We start from the raw sequence: 22913 nt of genomic DNA on the forward strand, positions 1-22913 counted from the left end.
ACCCCATTTTTTAATGGGGTTATTTGATTTTCTGGAGTCCACCTTCTTGAGTTCTTTATATATATTGGATATTAGTCCCCTATCTGATTTAGGATAGATAAAGATCCTTTCCCAATCTGTTGGTGGCCTTTTGGTCTTATTGATGGTGTCTTTTGCCTTACAGAAGCTTTGGAATTTTATGAGGTCCCATCTGTGTAAATCTTTTTTTAAAAAAGGAGAGACTCATAAAATTAAATCTCTCAGGTATAGTTAGTTTGTCCATCTTCTGAACAGCAGCAGCAGAGAGAAGGCACAGCTCCATTCTGCCACCTGCAGTAGCATGAGGAGTTCCCTTAATTTTTTAAGGAAACTGGATCTTTGGCTTTAATTCAAAATGGAATTCCAGGACAATCAGTGTGAAGTAGAATTGGGATTTATTAAAAGACTGTTGTATGTATTTATGGGGGTGTTGATGAACTGACTTGTACTGAGGTCACGGGAAGACTTTGGGAGTCCTGCTCTGTCAGTCTCTGTCTGCCTTATTCCTTTGAGATATGGTCTGAACCTGGAGCTAGGCTTCCGGCCAGGAAGTCTTGTTCTTCCTCTCTCATCATTGACTCCACAGCTGACTTTTTAGATGGTTGTTGGAAGCTGAACTCAGGTCCTCCTACTTTTTCACCAATCTTTATTTCCAGCCCTCGAAGACATCTTTATTTTGAGAATTCCTTAACTTTTATTATAATTTATTTTGTGCACATGGGCACACATGCCATAGTATACATTCGGAGGACAGAGGACAACTTTCAGGAATATGTTTTGTCCTACATTGGATTCTGGGATTAAACTCAGATAGTTAGGATTTGGTGGGAGGGTCCTTTACCCACTAAGCCATATCCCTTTCCCCCTAAAAGTCTTTGAGACAGGGTTTATGTGGTTATGTTGAAGAGGCTGGCCTAACTCCCTTCCTGAGAACTAGGATTAGAGAGTGTACCACCATGTTCAGAAACACTTTTCTTTTTTTTAGACAGGAGTTCTTTGTGTAACTCTGGCTGTCCTGAAACTTCCTCTGTAGACTAGGCTGGCTTTGAACTCAAAGAGATACCTCTGCCTCCTAAGGGCTGGGATTAAAGATGCACTCTATTCCTGGCCGGCTTCTGCATTGTGTCTTAATGTAGATTTTAATCACCTAGGTTAAGAAAAAGGAGGCCTTAGGAAGTAAGGCATACCCAAGTTTATTGGTGTGGAGTTTTCAAAGAGCAGCATTTCATTATCCTTATAACAGTCACATGTAGTATTTGAATGGGTTTTGAGTCTTCGGAACCTTTTGTGTCTTCAAAAGGTTGCTAGTGGAAACTAAATGTGATTATAGGGTGATTCCTGTGGGGTACCTGACAGGATTAAAATTGATAAGGTATAAAAGCCTATTAGGAATCTTAAAGTTAATTTCTCTTTATTTCTTTCTTGAGATTTTCAGAAAATGTCTAGCCAGGAATGAAGTCCTTCCCAAGATCAGGTCTTCATGTCTGTAGCCTTCATGGCAAACATTTATTGTGTGGACTCTGGGACGAGGAGCTCTTTTCATCTCCTGCGTCCATGTAATTTTTCTTGTCTTTCTACCTTGTCTCACATACCCGCTTGATATTTATTGTCCACTTACTAGATGTAAATAGTGGTGAATATGATAATCATGGTTTGTGTTCTTGGAGTTCCTAGTACTTGGTAAATAAGGGTTTAGGTATAGTGCATCTTATTAGAGGGAGAAATGTGCTAAGGAAATGTACAAGGAATTTTTCTTGATCTAGAACAGGGAAGTGTACCTGGAAAATGATCTTTGAGCTGAACTTTAAAATAGCAGTTTAAAAAGCAAAACAGTAATGTGGGACATTAAAACATCATAATGAAAGATCTCTATAGAAGAGTTGACATGTGTAAGGATATGAAAGAATCCAGTAAGATTGAAGGAAAGAACTAGAAGGAAATGGCATGATATGAAGCTTAGAAGTATAGACCATAGACATCCTTACCAATTTTCTACTTCAGAACTTGTAATTTCAAAATTATTTTTTTAATATCTCAAAAAACATTTGAATAGAGTACTTTTCTAAGTATATTGGTATATTATTTAATTTTCTCTTAAAAAAATATAATATGCCAGGTGTGGTGGCTCAAGCCCTTAATCCTAGCACTTGGGAGGCAGAGGCAGGCAGATTTCTGAGTTCGAGGCCAGCCTGGTCTACAGAGTGAGCTCCAGGACAGCCAGAGCTACACAGAGAAACCCTGTCTCCAAAAAACCAAAAACCCGCCTAATGTATTGCCTAAGACTCAGCTCAGATAACTTTGCTGGGAGAGTCCTCTTGCCTGATCTGTCTGGGTTATAGTCCTCTGCATTCTCATAGAAACTTTTTCATAGTTTGGTGGTAAAACCTAATATTCTGTGTGTGTGTGTGTGTGTGTGTGTATGTGTGTGTGTGTGTGTGTGTGTTAGGGAGTACTCTTACAATCATTTGACTTGATACAGTCTGCATTGAGTAGATACGATTGATAACTTTCTGTTATACCTAAGAGCTGCTACAGAATCATCAGCCTTTGTGTTAGTTTTGATATAGATTTTCCAGAATTTATTATACTTCATAGTACAGTAGAACAATTTTTAAAACATTTTTCTTTTAAAATTGTTATTTTTGATATTTTATTCATTTATTTATTTACTTTTGTGTGAGTGCTGCCTATGGGAGCCAGCAGAGTCCAGGAGAGGGTGTCAGGAGATTGAGTTATAAAAGCAGTTGTGAGCCCCTTGATATGGGTACTTGGGAACTGAAGTGGGGTCCTTCACAAAATTTGTTATTGATTTTTGTTTTTTTTCTTTGTTTTTTTTAAAGACAAGATTTCTCTGTGTAGAGCTGATTATCTTGGAGTTCACTCTGTAGACAAGGCTGGCTTCAAACATAGAAATCTATCTGCCTCTGTCTCCCAAGTGCTAGGATTAAAGGTGTGTGCCACCACTCCTGGCTGCAGACCACACTTTTTTTTTTTTTTTAAGATTTATTCATTTATTATATATAAGTACACTGTAGCTGTCTTCAGCCACCCCAGAAGAGGGCATCAGATCTCATTACGGATGGTTGTGAGCCATAATGTGGTTGCTGGGATTTGAACTCACGACCTTTGGAAGACCAGTCGGTGCTCTTAACCTCTGAGCCATCTCTCCAGCCCCAGACCACACTCCTAAACACTGAACTCTTTCTACATTTGCTGTAAAGCAGATTTTAAAATTTAATAAAATGATGTAATTATAATCTAAAAAAAATTAAAACGTTAAAAAAAAACCTTACTAGTAAACTCCCTTGCTGTACCTTTGATTCCTGTGTCCTAAAAGCAACAGTTTTTCTTTGGTTCACTTACTTACTGCATGTTTTATTTCTCGTGTGCAGAAGGTAAATATTTGTTATTTCTAACCTTTCTTAAGTATAAGGATATTAAAGTGGAAACTGTTATTATTGTGAAACATTATACTAACAGGAAAAACAAGAAGAGAGTGAACTTCGGTCTCTTCCATCTCCTTCCTCTGCTCACTTGGCTGCTTTAAGTGTTGCAGTTGTTGAGTTAGCAAAAGAACAAGGAATAACAGATGATGACCTCAGAATCCGCCAGGACATTGTGGAGGAAATGTCAAAGGTTATAATGACATTTTTACCAGGTACCAGATTCATTTTATATATTTAATTCATAGAATCAAAAATATTCTTTTACTTCTTGAATTAGGGTAAAGTCAATGTATTCCTCCTTTTTTTTTTTTTTTTGCTTCTTAAGAGTAGATGAATCTAAGTGAGTTAGGAATGACCTTTTTGTACACTAATTTTTTTTATTTGTTTGTTTATGTGAATGCTTATGTGCTTATTCGTGGGCATGTTAGTGTCAAATCAGTGGACAAGTTCTTGGGTTGCTGGGATTTGAACTCACGACCTTTGGAAGAGCAGTCGGTGCTCTTAACCGCTGAGCCATCTCTCCAGCACCAGACCACACTCTTAACCACTGAACTCTTTCTACATTTGCCATAAAGCAGATTTTAAAATTTAATAAAATAATGTAATTATTTCCTTGTGCTGTTTGTGGTCTGGGATGGATTCTGATTCTTAGGCATCAAGCACCTTTGCCATCTCACTCTCTTGGAATTGCTTCTATTAAAGTATCACTTTTTAATAAAAAAAGAAAATTTCATAATTTTGTAGTTTGAGAAAAAGGTTTTAAAATGCAAAACATAGGTAATTTCTTACTGGTCAGGTATATTCTACTTTGGTCTATTGATTATAAAAATGTGTATGTGTATATGTTTGCTACACATGTGCCAGGTGCCTTCAGCAGCCAGAAGAAGGTGTCAGATCCTTCAGAGCTTAAGTTACAGATGGTTGGGCACCTCTTGGTGGAGTTCTGGGAACAGAACTTGGATCCACTGTAAGATCAGCAAGTGTTCTTAACTGATGAACCATCTTCAGCCCCTGAGTACAATTGATTTTTGAGTGAATTTTAGTGTTTTGTTCAATTATTTTCAATATAGACATTCTAATATCATTAAATAAATTTTTTTTTCTGGGGGGTGGGGAGCAGCAGGATTTCTCTTTGTAGCTCTGGCTGTCCTGGAACTCACTCTGTAGACCAGGCTGGCCTCGAACTCAGAAATCCGCCTGCCTCTGCCTCCCGAGTGCTGGGATTAAAGGCATGCGCCACTACCGCCTGGCCTGTTATTTTTTTTAATGTTTTTCTACTTAAATAATGCATTGAATACTGATTAGAATTGTTAAAAAGTAATTCAATATTATTTTAAAAACAGAACTTACATTTTTATGATTTTAATAATATAGTGATGCTTGAACAGTTTTAAGTTTGAAAAGTATACAACTGAATATGAATGTTAATTTTCTAAGAGACTGACTCTGCCTGGTCAGTACCCTCTTCACATGCTATTTTCACTTGTTCTGTGATGTGATTCTTTGAAATTATGCCTTTTTTCGTAATAACACACTAGGTAATCTGAGAAAGACATGTGTAGCTTCTGTTGATCTTGATAGCCACAAAGTTTTTCTGTGTTTTAAGTTTGCAGCATCAGTTGAATTGGAGTTACTTTGTATTTGAAAAAGTGTTTATATTGACTGTCTGATCCTTTCCTTAAAGTTGGTTCTTATGTAAGTATCTAATAGAATACATTATGTGACAATAGCATTGCTAGATGAGTACACTTGTTTGCTGAATATTTTTAGACTGTTTCTAAATGACCTATTTTAATTTAAAGGTTAAACTTTTATGGTAGTTTTTTCTCTTGTTCTTTGTTCTGGTACCCATAATTGTTATTATGATACCATTTATGCCAGAATTAAAAGACATGGGATTGAAGTAATATATAGTTTCCATGTGTTTTTATTTATCCATTTTGACGTCTATGTATGGGGGCTAGCATGAGTTTATGAGTAGTCTGTGTGTGAGAATGCCTTCTAGGTTAGAAGAGGTGTTGCATGCTCTGGAACTGGAGTGACAGATGGTTGTGAATTGCCATTGGGTGCTAGAATTGAACTCTGGTTGTCTACAAGAGTAGCAAGTGTTCCTCACTGCTGAGCCATCTTTATGGTTTCCAGTGCTTTGTTTGTTTTGGTTTGCTTTGTTTTAATACTCCTATTTGCAGCTTCATGCTTTTGTGTTTTTTTCCTTTATTTCAGAATGTTCACTGAGGTTGTATGGTTCATCTCTGACAAAGTTTGCTCTGAAAAGCAGTGATGTTAATATAGATATAAAATTTCCTCCCAAGGTAAGTAATTGAAAAAGAGCCTTCTCTTTATAGTACTTGATAATTTTAATGGTTTATCTTTTCACAGAAGGAAAGGAGGAAAGAAAAACCATTGGCCATGGAATATTACCATGAAGACTAAATAGTTTTTAAAAGTTACTATTACATTTCAAATAAGGGAGGAAAAAAGCCAACAGAGAAAAGTAGTAAAAGGGAGAGTGTATTTGAGCTTGTTTCCCAGTTAGTACTTCTGGTAAGCAGTGCTGAAAAGTAGAAAGATTGAAACAAGAAAACTGGGTTTAGGGGGCTGGTGAGATGGCTCAGTGGGTAAGAGCACCCGACTGCTCTTCCGAAGGTCCAGAGTTCAAATCCCAGCAACCACATGGTGGCTCACAACCATCGTGGTGCGGAGCCCAGTGCGCACCACGATGTACAACGTCCACAAGCAGTACCTTTAATCCCAGCACTCAGGAGGTAGAGGCAGGCAGATCTCTGTGGGTTCGAGGCCAGCCTAGTCTACAAAGTGAGTACAGGACAGCCAGGGCTTTGTTACAAAGAGAAACCCTGTCTCAGGGTTGGGGGTTGGAAGCAAACAAAAAAACTTGGCTGAGTAAAAACAGATTACTTGATCTTTTTGTTTTCCTGAATTTAAAAACAGGGCTAAAAGCAGTTTTTAGTTGTTTTTGGTTATTTGAGACAGGGTTCCCCAGTCTACTCAATCCTTGAATTTATAGTGATCTTCATGCTTCTGCCTCTTGAATGTTGCTATTATAGGAATGCAGCATCATATTAGGCCATAAAGTGGTATTTCTAAGAACCTGGGTCACATTCTGGTGTATATAATCCCTTGGTTCCAAATGAGGTGCAGTGTATCTGTTTTTTGAGACAAAGAACCTTTCATTCTGTCTGCCCTGTGCTTGCATTTAAAGTGTGCTCTGTCACATCTGGCCCACTTTTTAGGTTATATGAGATGAACTCAAGCACGTGGCCTGATAAATGATAAATATTTATATAAGAAGTAATAGGCTACTAGCAGTTATTAGTTATTAGTAGCAGTTAGGTTATTATTAGTAGTGGTGTTATTAGCAACAATATCAATAATACTCGATGTGCTTTGAATGTGCTTCGGCAGCACATATACTAAAATTGGAACAATACAGGGAAGATTAGCATGGCCCCTGTGCAAGGATGACACGCAAATTTGTGAAGAGTTCCATATTTTTTTGAAGAGGAAACTAGGAAAGGGGACAACATTTGAAATGTAAATAAAGAAAATATCTAATAAAAAATGATACTTAGCAATAGCTTTGCTTATTTTTGTTAAACTCTTAAATCAGTCAAGGGTTGGCAAGATGTCTCAGTGAGTAAAGCACTTATTTACCAAACAAGTCTGGTGAATCCACATCATTGGAACCCATCATAGCAAGTTGAAAAAAAGAGAATCAACTTATATATGTTTTCTTCTGGCCTCCACACATGTGGCATGCACCCCACCCCTTTACATACAGTAATACAAGTCAGAATTTTATATTTGTTTTAGGGTTCTGTTTCTGTGATAAAACATCATGACCAAAGCAACTTGGGGAGGGAAGTATTTATTTCATTTAATAGTTTGTAGTCCATTCTCCAGGGAAATTAGTGTAGGAACTCAAGGCAGACAGGAACTGAAACAGAGGCCATAGATGGATACTGCTTAATAGTTTATATCTCATGGCTTACTTGATCTGCCTTCTTATAGCACCAAGGACCACAGCCCAGGGGTGGCACCACCCTGCAGTAGTAAGCTGGGCCCTCCCACATTAATCAAGGGAGAAAAATTCCTTCAGGCATGCCTACAGGCCTGTCTAGTGCTCATTTTCTTAATTAAGGTTTCCTCCTCCCAAGTGTGTTGAGCTTATGCCAAGTTGGCATAAAACTAGCCAGAACAATGCTTAAAGTTTTCCTTTTTAAATACTTTGTACTCAAAGATGTTTGATTTGAATGAAAATTTGGCATTTAAATTTCTAGTCTTTTAGCAAATTTTTCTATTTTCCCTTGAATAATAGTTCTGCATTTGTTGTATTCTACTTTTCTAAATAAGATTTGTTGATATAAAAGTAAAAATATTATTCTGATGGTAATATTTTCAAACCCAGAGCATGAGTTTTTAATGTTACTTTTTAATCAAATTGAATTCTCACTGTCCTTCTGCTTGCCCATTTTAATGAAACTTTTTAGATGAATCATCCAGATCTTCTGATACAAGTACTTGGAATTCTGAAAAAAAGTGGTAAGTTCCTTGTTTTTCTTCTTTTATAAAAGTCTATTTTTTTTAAAACCATATGCACTGTGTCGTTTACATATAGCAAAGTTAAAATTGCTATCATGCATAAGAATATAATTTGTATATTTATTTAGTAGGATACCTGGTAATGTAATTTACATGTTGGTTAAGTTAGATAAACTATATCAAAGTTGAAAATTTAAAAAATGTAAGTGCTTCATCTAATGTAAAAGTAGCTTTTAATACTCTTTTTTTTTAAAAAAAAGATTTATTTATTTATTTATTTAATGTAAGTACACTGTAGCTGTCTTCAGACACTCCAGAAGAGGGCATCAGATCTCATTATGGGTGGTTGTGAGCCACCATGTGGTTGCGAGCCACCATGTGGTTGCTGGGATTTGAACTCTGGACCTTCAGAAGAGCAGTCGGTGCTCTTAACCATTGAGCCATCTTGCCAGCCCTTAATACTCTTTAAAGTAGTTTTTAATGTTTCTCTGCAGGATTTACTTATTTAAATATTTATTTCAATGTTTGGGATGTGTCTTAGTGTTTTACTGCTGTGAGCAGATACCATGACCAAGGCAAATCTTATAAAGGACAATATTTAATTGGGGCTGGCTTACAGGTTCAGAGATTCAATCCTTTATCATCAAGGCAGGAGCATGGCAGCATCCAGGTAGGCATGGAGCAGGAAGATAGGCATGGAGCAGGAAGAGCTGAGAGTTCTACTCTTTATCTGAAGGCTGCTAGGAGAAGACTGGCTTCCAAGTAGGATGAGATCTAACTAGGATGAGATCTCAAAACCCATACCCACAGTGACATACTTTCATATTTATTCTAACAAGGCCACACCTCCTAATGATGCCACTCCCTGGGCCAAGCATATTCAAATCACCACAGGATGGAACCCAGGGCCTTGCACTAGGCATGTGTTCTGTCAGTGAGCAGTCACTTTCTTTCTTTGTTTTTTTTTTTTTTTTTAAGATTTATTTATTTATTTAATGTAAGTACACTGTAGCTGTCTTCAGACATCCCAGAAGAGGACATCAGATCGCATTATGGGTGGTTGTGAGCCACCATGTGGTTGCTGGGATTTGAACTCTGGACCTTTGGGAGAGCAGTCAGGTGCTCTTACCCACTGAGCCATCTCACCAGCCCTACAGTCACTTTCTCAGTTTTGCTGTTATCCAACCACCATCTGAAAATTAAATGGAACATTTTAAAAACAAGTAATTCTTTGTTAAAAAATTACTTATTTTATGTGTATGAGTGTTTATCCTGTGTGTGTGTGTGCGCACGCGCGTGCCTGCAGAGGTCAGAAGAGGGTGTCCAATCCTAAAGAACTAGAATTATGGATGGATGTGAGCTTTCATGTGGGTATTGTGAACTGAACCCAGGGCCTTATTAAGAACAAGTTCTCTAAACCACTCAGCCATCTCTTCAGCCCTTTCTCATTTTTAAATTGCATTCTATTCTTATTAGCTCCACCCACTAGTCTTTTTGTAGCTGTCTAGTTACCAGCTTATTAGATACTCCGCAATATCATGCACAGAAAAGCATCCACATTCATGTATGTAATTGTTCTATGTTGTAACTGTTCTGTTCTATTTGGTTACTCCTGGTAATCCTTTACAGTGTCTAATTTACATATTAAAATTTATCATATGCATGTATAATTAAGAAAAGGCTAGCATTTACAGGGTTTGATATTACCTTGGATTGCAGATATTTACTGGCATTTTAGAAAGTATCTCCTCATCGCTTCTCGGCCTTTTGACTAAGGTCAAGTGTAGAAAGTATCTCCTTAGGTAAAAGGGGGAACTACTATGTTATGGGCATTTCATGTGTAAGTGAAGACAAATAGGCCTGTTTCATGTTATTGAAAAGGCACTGATGAAGAAAATTAGAGGGAGATGCAGAATAAAGATGTGTGTACATGCCTTATTTCAACTTTTCTTGTTTGTTCATTTGTTTGTCGTTGTTTGTTTGTTTGAGACAGGATTTCTACATAGTCCTGGCTGTCCTGGAACTCCCTATGTAGTCCAGGCTGGCTTAAAAGTGACAGAGATCCACAGGCCTCTACCTCCTGAGTGCTGGGTGCTAGGATTAAAAGTGTTCTCCCATCATGCCTGGCCATTTTCTTTCTACTGAAAACAATGATAGTAGCCTAAAGCAATCATTGTGTTATATCAACTGAATCATGCCTAGTAGTTTTTTTCATATATTACTTGTCTGGAATGCTTTTTATAAGAAAAAAAGATATTTACATAGGTAAAATACTTTCAAGCAAAATAGAAATAAAAGAGTATAGTATTCAAAACACACCCTAGTTTATATATTACACCCTAGTAAATTAGTCGGCTCATCCTTCTCCTCTTTTTTTTTTTTTTTTTAATTACTTAGGTTTGTTTGTATGTGTGTGTGTGTGTGTCGTGGTGGTGATGGTGGTGGTGGTGTGGTATATGTATGATAATTGTTCTTTTATACCTTCTGGGTCCCTGGAATCAAACTCAGGCTGTCAGGCTTGGAGACACAGACCTTTATCTGCTGAGTCATCTTATTAGCCCATTTATGAGCTTGTTACCATTGGGTTAGGAAATTAATTTATATAAGAAATAACATTGAGGTATTTTAACTGAGTTGCATCTGCTAATAATACTTGTTTTAAATACACAAAAATTTAAAAGCATATTATAAATATGAGTTAAACATAATGGGTTTTGCTTCTTGAGGATTATAGAGAAGTGTTCATCCTATTATAACTTGAAAACATTAATCTCTTTTACATCAGAGATCATCCTAAGTTATATGTAGGTTTAAAAGCATTTAAAAGTATGTTCTATTTAATATAAACCTGCTATCTACAAGATTTGTTTTCATATTTTGTGTTTCAAACCTCATAAAATTTTTTGTGTTTTAAGTTACTGCCATAGTCACTGTGTATAAAGATATTTCTGACATAACAGGTTTCCAGTACATATTTTTAATCATAAATCATCCCATCAGGTACTACTGAGATTTTTCTTTGAGTTTTTTTTCCAAATGAAATGTCAATCCATCTGTTTTTACATAAAGTAGATATTTATATTTAATTTTTAAGTTCAATTTATTTTATATACCTGTGCATGCTTGTTTTCTCCTTCCAACACATGGGTGCTGGGGATTGACCCTTTCCTGCTGGGCTATCCCCAGGCCCCGAAGTAGGGATTTATGACATGAAGTCTACTTTGGTGGTAGATTTCACGGCAGACATATGCTCTTCCCATGTTAGTGTCTCCTTAGAAGCTTCTATTAGGCAGATTTTGAAAATATTAATTAGGTGGGGTCAAGAGTTGTACTTGAAAGCAAAACATACTTCTATGGATATAGCCCTCAAAAGTAAGTGATATACCCTCTTTGCTGTATATTTGTGAGTGACATTTCCATATCTACTTGGAAATGTTCACATTTTAGAGATGTTAGAAGCCCTTTCCTCTTATGGTGCTTATGATTTTTCAGACATTTTTTTGATACTATAGTTGTGGCTTGTGGCATATAACAAATGACTCCAGGAGAGGTAATAGATTCTTTTGGGTTCATTTTCTTAATGAGAAGAGTGAATTATTCCACAGAAGTAATGAGAGTGAATTTTAGAATGAAATTATTACTTACTCTTTACTAGAAATATTGACATTAACTTACTTTCACCCCCTCTTATTAGCATTATATATAGATGTGGAATCTGATTTTCATGCTAAAGTTCCTGTTGTGGTGTGCAAAGATCGGAAAAGGTTGGTAATGAAGAAAATAAGGTATTTATAAAAACTAACAAAGCCTGTATGGCTCAGGAGATGACTGAGTGGGTAAAGGACTTGCTGCACAAACATGAGACATGAGGACTTGAGTTTGGATCCCCAGCACCGAGATAACAAGCTGGGTCATCTTCCTGGAAAAAACGGGAAGTTTCTAGGGGCATGCTGGGCAGCCAGCCTATCTAAAATGTTGAGCTTCAGGTTTAGTGAGAGACCCTGTTTCAAATAGGAACATAAAGAACAGTAGTCAGAGATACCCAAAATGTATGTACCTCTGCTTATTATACACATGTGTGACTGTATCTGTCCATGTTTGTGAATATATACATACACATGTACATATACTCACAAGTACATATTCACATGCATATGCACACCCACCCCAAGGTCAGCAAGATGGCTCATTTGCCACATAAATCTGACAAATTGAGTTCTATCCCTTGGATTCCGTATAAGCCATTATTTGTACACACTTACATGGTAGTTACACAGGGTGCCCCCACCCAAAAAGAAAAAAACATACAAAGAATCATATTTGTGGCAAACAACTTCAAGAGAAGAAATTGTGTGCCTTGGGTTTCTTATTAGGTTTATATGACTATACTGGTTGTCGTTTATTAAAGCACGTCACATGTGTGTGATTAAGGAATTGAGCTAGCAGAGAATTAAAAATAAAACACTCTAGGTAAAACTTTTTTCTTTCTTTGTCTAAATTCATTTACTCACCCAACAGTGCTAAGAGCGATTACTTTTGTGTAAGTATTATATTGCTCTGGACATATAAACGTAAATTAAGAAATAGCCACTCTCAGTAAGGTTTTACTGCCTATTATAATCCATGGGCTAGTGAGGTGGCTTAGTGGGTAAGAGCACCTCCTGCTAAGATTGAAAAACTGAGCTTATCCTGAGACCTCCATCCACAGTAAAGAGAGACTAGAAAAAACTGAGCTTACCCTGAGACCTCCATCCACAGTAAAGAGAGACTAGAAAAAACTGAGCTTACCCTGAGACCTCCATCCACAGTACAGAGAGGCTAGAAGTTGCCTTCTGACAGCCACTTAAGGATGTGCGTGCACATGTGCGCGCACACACACACACACACACACACACACAAAATAGTGGAAGAAATACTTTTTTACAATGTAGTTTTGTTTAATTACCGTGACTCATTGTCTTTCTAGTCAGATGTCTCTAGGCCTGAGAGGGTAAAAGTACCATTGAAAAAGGAAAGTTAGCCAGTTCTGGTGGTGCATGGTTTTATACACCGTACTGGAGAGGCAGAGGCCCCAGATCTCTATAATTTTGAGGCCAGTCTTGTGTACATGGTGAGTCCCAGACCAGGCAAGACTAAGTAGTGAGGCCTTGTCTTAAAAAAATAAGTAGGATGCTGAAGTAGGATGCTGAATATTACTTGAGATCAACATGGGGGAAAAGTACAAAAATAGATATTCTTCTGTTGATTTATTCAGTTGTTTTTCATGTAACCTAGCATTGCATTTTCTTATTTAAAGTCAGAAGGTTTTATGGTGATCTAGTTTAAGTAGATTGAATGTGTATGTGTGAACATTTGCTTTCCCTGACACATGTGTGAAGGTCAGAAGACAACTTTATAGTCTTAGTGCTCTCCTTCAAAGCTTTTCATGGGCTCCAGGATGGGTTCTAAGGGATGGGACTGAAGTCTTCAAGCTGGCTAACCCATCTTTTCAACCTAACTTCCTTATTTTCTAAATTAGAAAATTGAGACTGGGAGGTATAAGGATTTGTACAAATTTATATCCTTTAAGGCAAAATCAATACTGGAAAATAGGCATTTGACTTCTGGTAGGTCATAGTAAAACAGAAAACAGTGATTTTTTTTTTTTTTAAAACACATTGTATTATACTGCCTGTATGGGACATACAGCTTTAGATTCATTCTCCTCTCCTCTCCCCTCCCCTCCTCTCCTCTCCCCTCCACCTCTTTCTCTTTCTTTCTTTCTTTCTTTCTTTCTTTCTTTCTTTCTTTCTTTCTTTCTTTCTTTCTTTCTTTTTCTTTCTATTCCCTTTCCCTCTTCTAGATATTCTCTACTATATTTCTCTCATTCTACTTAAGGTAGCTCCTGTTTTACTTCTACAAAAGCATGAGTCATGGATTAATAAGTAAATTCTAATCTTTAAATTGAAAGCACCAACATTATGAAAGCTTGAATATGAAATTAAGGTTGAGAAGTATAGTTAGTAAATTTGTTGTTTTATTTTTTTAATCATGGACAAAGCAAAAGAGAATGAACTAAGAGAGAAGTATGCTAGTGTTAATGGTGGCTCAGGTTTGTAATTTTCGCTTGAGCTAAAATTATATTTTTATATCTCTATATCTATCTCTATATCTATAGATATCCAAAATGTAGGCTGATACGGTGGCTCCATGGATAAAGTCACTAGACCCCATACCTGACCATCTGAGCCTGATCTGTGGGCCCCAGCTTGCACAAGTTCCTCTGCTTTCCACATGCACATCATGGCTCACATGTGATCATACACAATAAATAAACAGAAGAAATGGTTTACTATGACTTAAAACAATTATTTTTTTATTTATATGTATATCTGTTGTGAGTGCTAAGAATGAAACTAGTGTCTTCTACAAGAGTAGTATATAGGATCTTAACTACTGAGCCACTTCTCCAGTCCTTGTAGTAACTGTTTCAGTTATTAAAATATCATGATGGAAAAGAGTAGCGTCTGGGATTTTGAAGCATTCTTCTTTTAAAGGCGTTAATACAATGAATTGTTTCTCATTCACAGTGCTTTACTGTGTAGAGTAAGTGCAGGAAATGATATGGCGTGTCTCACAACTGACTTACTTGCTGCTCTTGGCAAAGTGGAACCCGTATTCACTCCCTTAGTTCTAGCTTTTCGCTACTGGGCTAAGGTAAGTGGAACAGAAGAAAACAAGTCAAGCTTTTTCTTATTTTGACATATAATTTATAATGTGTAGAAGAAAGTAGTTGTCTGCCCCACATGGAAAATTGTGTGACTGATTTCATCAAAGACATTAAAATAAGGTTTCATATGCATGTAATAAGTTCTTTTATCCATCCTTCAAGGTGATGTTTGGAACTGTAGATAAGCACTGAACCATTATAATACTTATTTTTTTCTTTATTCACATTTGTTGTTAAGTTTAATTTATAAGTAAGAGAATAATAAAATAGAACATTTATGACAGTGCTATGCATTAGACTTGCAAATTGTTTAGTTTTTGAATTTTCCACTTAATTTATGTACATTGCTCTTTCAAATTTATTTATGTGTACAGGTGCTTTTCTCAAATGTATGTGTTGGGTGGGTGTCTGGGACCTGGGGAGGAGGAGGTGAGAAGAGGGTGTTGGAGCCTCTGGTACTGGAGTTACAGACAATTGTGAGCTGCTGTGTGGGTGCTGGGAATTGATTTGAGGTCCTCTACAAGGACAAGTGCTGTTAATCTCCCTTTAAAGAGTTAATCATTCCTTTTTTCCTTCCTCCCCTCCCCCCATCTTCCTCCTCCTTGTTTATTTTGCCTTTTAAGACAGGGTTTCTCTGTATAGCTCTGGCTGCCCCAGAACTCATCTGTAGATCAGGCTGTGCTATGATTCACAGAGATCCTCCTGCCTGTCTTTTGAGTGCTGGGATTAAAGGTGTGTGCCACCACTGCCCTGCTAGCCATTACTTTTTTTTGTTTGTTTTTTGTTTTTTCGAGACAGGGTTTCTCTGTATAGCCCTGGCTGTCCTGGAACTTACTTTGTAGACCAGGCTGGCCTCAAACTCAGAAATCTGCCTGCCTCTGCCTCCCAAGTGCTGGGATTAAAGGCGTGTACCACCATGCCCGGCTTCCATTACTCATTTTTTAAAACACTTTATTTTTGATTCATGTAAGCTCTGAGGAATGAACCCAGAGTCTAATTCATCCTAGGCAAGGGTCCTGCACTGATCTACAACTTGAGCCCTCTTTTCAATATTTTTGAACTATAGTTGACTAAGGGTAAATAACAGTTTAGAATGTAGAGCTATATATAATGAGCACTATGATAATGGGGTTGGTTTTTTTTGTTGTTTTTGTTTCAAGACAGTTTCTCTGTGTAGCCCTGGGTGTCCTAGAAGTCTCTCTCTTTTTTTTTTAAGACTGCTTTCTTTTTCTTTTTTAAAGATTTATTTACTTATTATATGTAAGTACACTGTAGCTATCCTCAGACACTCCAGAAGAGGGCATCAGATTTTGTTAGGGATGGTTGTTGAGCCACCACATGGTTGCTGGGATTTGAACTCTGGACCTTCGGAAGAGCAGTCGGCGCTCTTAACCACTGAGCCATCTCGCCAGCCCCTTAGAACTCTTTAGACTAGACTGGCTTGAACTTTCCACCTCTCTGCCTCCCCAGTGCTGAGATCAAAGACATACATCCCCACACTGGGTTACATTGTATTTTTAATTGTTATACTATAGTCATGTTCTCATGCCAGAAGGGAAGCAAATGGCTCCTTACACACAAATAATTTAAAATAGTTCTATAATAAATAAAATTATCATAAATAAAAGACTTAATAGTTGGGGAGGGATTTGGTAGTGGCCGTTGCTGCTCATTTGGAGAGGGGAATTTGAACAAGATTCTTCACTGGGAGAAACTTCTGTCATCAGACACTGAACCTTACAGTTTTGAAAAAATTGTCCATAGGAACCCCAGTTCTTTATTATTATTAAAAGATTTATTTATTTATTTTAGGTATATGAGTACACTATTGCTCTCTTCAGACACACCAAAAGAGGGCTTCAGATCCCATTACAGATGGTTGTAAGCCACCATGTGGTTGCTGGGAATTGAACTCAGGACCTCTGGAAGAGCAGTCAGTACTCTTAACCACTGAGCCATCTCTCCAGCCCCAGGAACCAATTCTTTATGTAATATGATATTCTCAGAGATAAGAATTGAGTCGGGCCAATACCCTATTTATTTTAACACTTGAGCATGTAAGGCAAGTGTGGCAAGATGCTTGCAAGTTCAAGGCTAGACTACACAGTAAAATCCTGTATCAAAACATGGGGGATGTGTTCAGGGAATTTGTAACGTGGGTATTATAGTCTGAATGGTAAGATTTCAGATTATTTCTTAGTTTTCATCTTTATTTGGACTTTTTGTAAAACAAAACAAAACAAAAACAGTGAAGAAGGAGCTACTGTGTTTCACATGAGTGAAGAAAGCTCAATGCTAGAACTTTTTTCTATTTTATTTTGCAGCTGTGCTATATTGACTCCCAAACTGATGGTGGAATCCCTTCTTACTGCTTTGCTTTGATGGTGATGTTTTTTCTTCAACAAAGAAAACCCCCTCTTCTTCCTTGCTTACTTGGAAGTTGGGTAAGCATGCGTTTGCATTGCAGTGTGTGTGTGTGTGTGTGTGTGTGTGTGTGTGTGTGTGTGTGTGTATAGTTCTTATGGAGTGTTGTGCTCAAACATTTTAAGGTGGAATTCTAGTTTCTCTATTTTTTCTCTTTCTCTCTCTCTCTCTCTTTTTTTAATAATTTTTTTATTACTTATTTGGAATGCCCATTTATATAGATTGAAGGCTTTGACCCGAAAAGAATGGATGACTTTCAGCTGAAGGGCATAGTAGAAGAGAAGTTTGTGAAGTGGGAATATAATTCAAGTAGTGCAACTGAGAAAAACGTAATTGCTGATGAAAACAAAGCTAAGGCAGACGAACCAAAAGATGATACCAAGAAGACAGAAACAGACAACCAAAGCAATGCTGTGAAGGCAAAACATGGCAAAGTAAGCTTTTGTGTTTGTTTTTTGTTTTGGCTTTTCTATATGTAGGATTTATGGCACCTTTAGTGAACTTCTTGAATAGCAGTAGATTGACCTCTTGGCCTCATTTCTTCAATTATACAGTGAGGGGTTGAACTGTTTTATTTTTTGGTACCGAGATTATCTAATAAATTTATTTCATGTATTGTTTGAATCCTGTCAAGGCAATTAATTCTGTTTCCTCATTCCTCTCCTTTCCTTTTTTTTTCTCTTTCTTTTCTTTCTTTCTTGATTTTTTTCGAGACAGGGTTTCTCTGTGTAGCCCTGGCAGCGCTGGAATTCACTCTGTAGACCAGGCTGGCCTCAAACTCAGAAATCCACCTGCCTCTGCCTCCCAAGTGCTGGGATTAAAGTCGTGTACCACCACTACTTGGCCTGTTCCCTTTTTCATTTCAACCCGTAAAATTCCCTTTATGAATTAGGTTTTCATTAAAGCTTAAGTACATTATGGATCTTTGTAGCCAGATTGTGTGGAGAAATAAAAGTCTTTTATTCTATAAGGGGCTGGCTTACTTATTTAATTAGTTCAGCACACACTTATTAATGCCATGCATTAGTAAGTGCATAACTTATTAATTCCAAGCATTTTCTTGAGTGCTAGACAACTGTAGGCAATTATACATGGATTTTGCCCCTTAGAAACCTATACTGTTTTAAGATTATAGATATCCCGTGTTTGAAATGATTGCTCTCTTCAACACTGAATTCTTGTACTTCCCTGATTTTCTTCAGTAATCCCAGTTAATGATCTTGATTTTTAGTTTACTGAAAATACTGAAGCAATCGACAGAGGGCTGTAAACACCATCATCTGCTGTCATATACTCACATTCTGCCTTGTTACTTCTTTTTGTAAAGGAACGTCCATTTTGAAATCTACAGGCATCTTCTCCATTGCCTTCTGAATTAATCCAGGACAGTTAATACTCTAGCAGTTTTCTTTCCTTCCTAAGTTCCAAGTTTTTCATTTATTATTGAGTCAAACATTTTGCCTTTTCTCCCATTTTAAAGAAAAATGTTAGGTGCTCTTTTTCCCAGCTGTTTGCTTAGTTTCCCTTTGTAGTAAAACCAACAAAATTGGTTATAGTATCCATTTTTTTTATTTTTCTCTGTTTTTTTATACATTATCAATTTGCCAAAAACACATTATCAGCTTCTATTTTGTTAAATTTCATGGGTACTTAAAATTATCTCTTTTGGTGCAGTAACATTTCCAGTTGATTATTTCCTTGGTATAATTTCAGTGCACCACAGTTGTTGCTGCTTAGTCTTTCTCAGTTTCTTTTGCTGATTTGTTCTTTTCCTCCAGTCAGTTAATGCTGAAGTGCTACAAGCTTTGTTTATGATCTTTTTTGATTTGTCTTTTCTTCTGATAGGTTAAGTGCCTTCTGTAGGATGACAGGTACTCTGCTTTGAACAACGTAATTGTATATAACTCCCTATTAGTGTTGGCTCAGATATCTTTATGTATCTAAACTCAACTTTGGGTCTTATTCTCAAATCTGAAGTTTTTCATGTTTCATCAGTTGATAGTATTCTGTCCTTTCAAGCATCCAGTTTAAAATTAGCATCCTTTATTCCTGTCTTTCATGAAAACCCTTTATCAAGTAATTCAGAAATCTTGAATTTTGTTATCTTTACTTCAAAGCATATCCAAAATTCCATCACTTTTCACCCAATACAGTTAACTATCCTGGTCCTAGCCAATTTCATTCTGGCCTGGATTTTTACTATAGTCTTCTAACAGATAATCCCTGCATGTACTCCCAGCCTTTATCTGTATTTAGCAACATTATAATCTGTCTTTTTTTATTTTCCCTTGTTTTTTTGAGACAGGATTTCTCTGTTTAGCCCTGGCTGTCCTGGAACTCACTTTGTAGACCAGGCTGGCATCGAACTCCGAAATGCGCCTGCCTTTACCTCCCGAGTGCTGGGATCAAAGGCGTGCGCCACCACGCCTGGCGCAACATAATAATCTGAGTCATTGTTAAAAAGTTAAGTCAGATATTGCCCTTATTTGTCCTCACACAAACATGGTTTAGTTGTTTTTCATCTCGTTAGTATAGAAAAAAGCCAGTAGTTATTGGATCACTCTGCTTCTTCTGTTATACCAGCTTTCAGTATTCTCTCTCCTCCCCTTCCTCCTGTGATGCTGAGAGTCATCTGGTTTTCTTTTTAAAGCTAGCCACTCTTTTGCATTAGATATGTTTATCTGTTCCCTGTTCTTATAATGCTTTCTTTTCCAGTCAGGCTAGGATTCTTCAACGAAACTGATTTCTGAGACTGAGTTTACACACTGTAAATTTTTTCTGTTCCTAAATTCCCATCTTGTTTGTTATGTTAACCCCACCCACCACCCCCCTGCATGGCACTTAGCTGCTTCTAACTTACTATTTAATTTACTTACCAATGTGTTGTTTTCTTTTTTTGGGCAGTAAGCTTCATGAAGGCATGCACCTTGGCTTCTTTCCAGAGTATTCCAAATCCCACCTTAGTGTTTAGCTAAAAATCATCTGTGTCTGCAAAATAAGACTCTACCTTATTTGGGTGGAAGTATAACGTGGTGATTCAAAATATAGACACATAGCTGGGCAGCGGTGGCGCAAGCCTTTAATCCCAGCACTTGGGAGGCAGAGGCAGGTGGATTTCTGAGTTTGACGCCAGCCTGGTCTACAGAATGTCTAGGACAGCCAGGGCTACACAGAGAAACATTGTCTGGAAAAACCGAACTAAACCAACCCAACCCAACCCAACCCCACAGATAAAGTAGCCAGGAAGCCAGGTGATGGTCAGACAGCGCCTTGCTTGGTGGTATGTGTTTTAGAGAATTGTTAATGTAGGCTTAGGCTTTAGAAGCAAGCATGAATAAGGACGGTAGCCATTATATGTTGCAAATATGAGGGTTTTTTTTATTATAATATCCCTAGCACAAATCTAGGAACATAGTAGGTTTTAAAGAAAGGTTTGCTGAATAACAATCTTTTTTAGTTTTTGAAAATAAATTTTGCAACAAGAAATTGTCATAGCTGTCCAGTAATTTATAACCTTGACTGTGCATGAGGTTCACTGTAAAGAGCTTTACAAAATTTAAAAGACTAGTATAGTGCGTGTAATTTTAATATTTGGAAGGTTGTATCTAGCCTTTGTTACAGCATGAAACACACCCACTCAAAGAAACAAAGAAACACAAAAACCTACAAGGACCAGTGACAAACCTCAGAGATAGAGCATTTGCTTAACATTGACAAGCCCCTGGGTTCTGTCACAGCTTTCTCATCCCACACACTCACACATACAAAACCCCTGTCCTCAGTCCAAATATGCCATATCAGTTAAATCAGATTCTTGGAGGTGATACGGAAATTCATGCTCACCTGGTGATAGTAATATGCACTCAAACTTGATAATCACTGGCCTAATGAAAAGAACACAGAATTCCTTGGAGTTCTGTAATTCAAATGGATTGATTGCTTTTTTAAAAAGTGCTTTCTTTATGCCTGTTTTTGAAAATATATGCACTTAATTTTTTTCTAATTATTAATTTTTGTATTTTATAGTTTTGAGAAACTTGAATTAAAAGTATTTTCTTTTCCAGTCTCCTTTAACATTGGAAGCACCAAATCAGGTACCCCTGGGACAGTTGTGGTTGGAGCTGCTAAAATTTTACACACTGGATTTTGCTTTGGAGGAATATGTCATATGTGTACGGATACAAGATATTCTAACTAGAGAGAACAAAAACTGGCCTAAAAGGCGGATAGCTATTGAAGGTGAGATAATACGTTGTACATGTGTGAACTATTTATGTATGTTCCCCATCATTTAACACTGAATCCTAAGCTTTCTTCCTGTGTAAGCTAATGAAAATGATGATTGATGTTGACTAGGTTTTACATCAACTTACAAGCATGTAATTATGCTATGACAAAAAACCAAATGTAGTCGTTCATGCCTGCAGTTACAGCACTTGGGGTGCTTAGGCAGGAGAATTGCCTTAATGAGTTTCAGTTTGGCTTAGACTACAAGAGTGAGACTCTGGCTCAGAAAGGCACTATGACAAGAAATGAAATTGTTAATGTGTTTACTGGAATTTGAAATATTTCATTTGGTGACTATATATCAGGGAAGCATAGTGATACAGGTTTTCTTAATTTCTTGCTTGAAATTATAATTGAGTTGACTGTAGCTAATTTCTTAAAATTAATATTTCCCTTTCCCCTTTTAATTTTATGGAAGAAAAGATGCCACATTTGTTTTATTTCTGCTCTGTTTTCAAGAACTCATTAGGATCCTAGGTAGAAAACTTTGGGAAAGTGTATTCTGTTGATAGCCTAGCAGTTATAAGATCTGTTTGTATAAGCATGGAAATATAATTGCTAATGGAAACTAACTATTGATATTTTTTTTTCCAAAACAAACAAATCTAGATCCATTTTCAGTCAAGAGGAATGTTGCCCGGAGCTTAAACAGCCAGCTTGTATACGAATATGTTGTGGAAAGATTCAGGGCAGCTTATCGATATTTTGCCTGTCCTCAAAAGAAGGGTGGAAATAAATCTACAGTGGATCCTAAGAAGAAAGAGAAGGGGAAGCTAAGCAGTAAGAAACCAGTGAAGTCTGATTGTTCGGCAACCAATTGTTGCATTCTTGGGGAAAGTGCAGAAAAAATAAATATGGAAAGAGGCCAACCTGCTAAACATGATGAAATGGAGTTTACATCACAGAGATGTATTGTTGATAATGACAGTTTATTGGTAAATGAACTAGGTTTGGCTAACCATGGACAAGATTCTTCATCTCTTTCTACTGTCAGTGGAGGCAGTGACTTGAAGCAAAAATCAGCTGAGAAACAAGGTGATTTAACACCTTCAGAAACTTCTTTAAAGAAGGAACTCAGCCCGTGTATTTGCATTGGGACCCCTGATGGAGCTGAATCTGCTGGAACAGACTGCAGATCAAACTTAGAAATGGAGAGTTCACATCAGATTGTGTGCAACAATGTATCTGCTACCTCTTGCAACTGCAAAGCTACAGAAGTTTCTTCTGACCTTGTTGATGAGGATAACCTCCCCTCCCAGGAATTATATTATGTGTTTGATAAGTTCATTTTAACCTCTGGCAAGGTAGGATACAGTAAACAATTTGGAAAACTTTATGGTTACCTATGACTACTGATAGTTTTTAGATTTATAAATAGTAACATAAAATAGCTCCTGTGCTTGTTTTGGGATGATATTTTGGTATATATCTACCTTTTATTTACATTTTCTCCTATAATTGCAGTTAAT

General features: G+C 37.0%; 1 protein-coding gene and 1 non-coding gene across 7 annotated transcripts in view; both read left to right on the forward strand.

Annotated features, from left to right (window-relative positions):
• The window catches only part of Tut4 (terminal uridylyl transferase 4), a 128675-nt gene that overhangs the window by 59093 nt on the left and 46669 nt on the right, over window positions 1-22913 (forward strand). For all 6 annotated transcript variants that reach the window (XM_021159717.2, XM_021159719.2, XM_029476801.1 and 3 more), the window contains 9 exons: window positions 3499-3676; window positions 5688-5776; window positions 7973-8024; window positions 11719-11788; window positions 14594-14720; window positions 17058-17177; window positions 17379-17591; window positions 21222-21396; window positions 22054-22748. In XM_021159717.2, coding sequence (XP_021015376.1) covers window positions 3499-3676; window positions 5688-5776; window positions 7973-8024; window positions 11719-11788; window positions 14594-14720; window positions 17058-17177; window positions 17379-17591; window positions 21222-21396; window positions 22054-22748 — 1719 coding nt within the window. The remainder of the gene's footprint in view (window positions 1-3498; window positions 3677-5687; window positions 5777-7972; window positions 8025-11718; window positions 11789-14593; window positions 14721-17057; window positions 17178-17378; window positions 17592-21221; window positions 21397-22053; window positions 22749-22913) is intronic.
• On the forward strand, window positions 6876-6978 carry LOC115031071. The gene has a single exon (XR_003836636.1). It is a non-coding gene; the product is annotated as a U6 spliceosomal RNA (small nuclear RNA).

The sequence above is a fragment of the Mus caroli genome, chromosome 4, assembly GCF_900094665.2.
Source record: "Mus caroli chromosome 4, CAROLI_EIJ_v1.1, whole genome shotgun sequence".
In the NCBI taxonomy this organism is placed as follows: domain Eukaryota; kingdom Metazoa; phylum Chordata; class Mammalia; order Rodentia; family Muridae; genus Mus; species Mus caroli.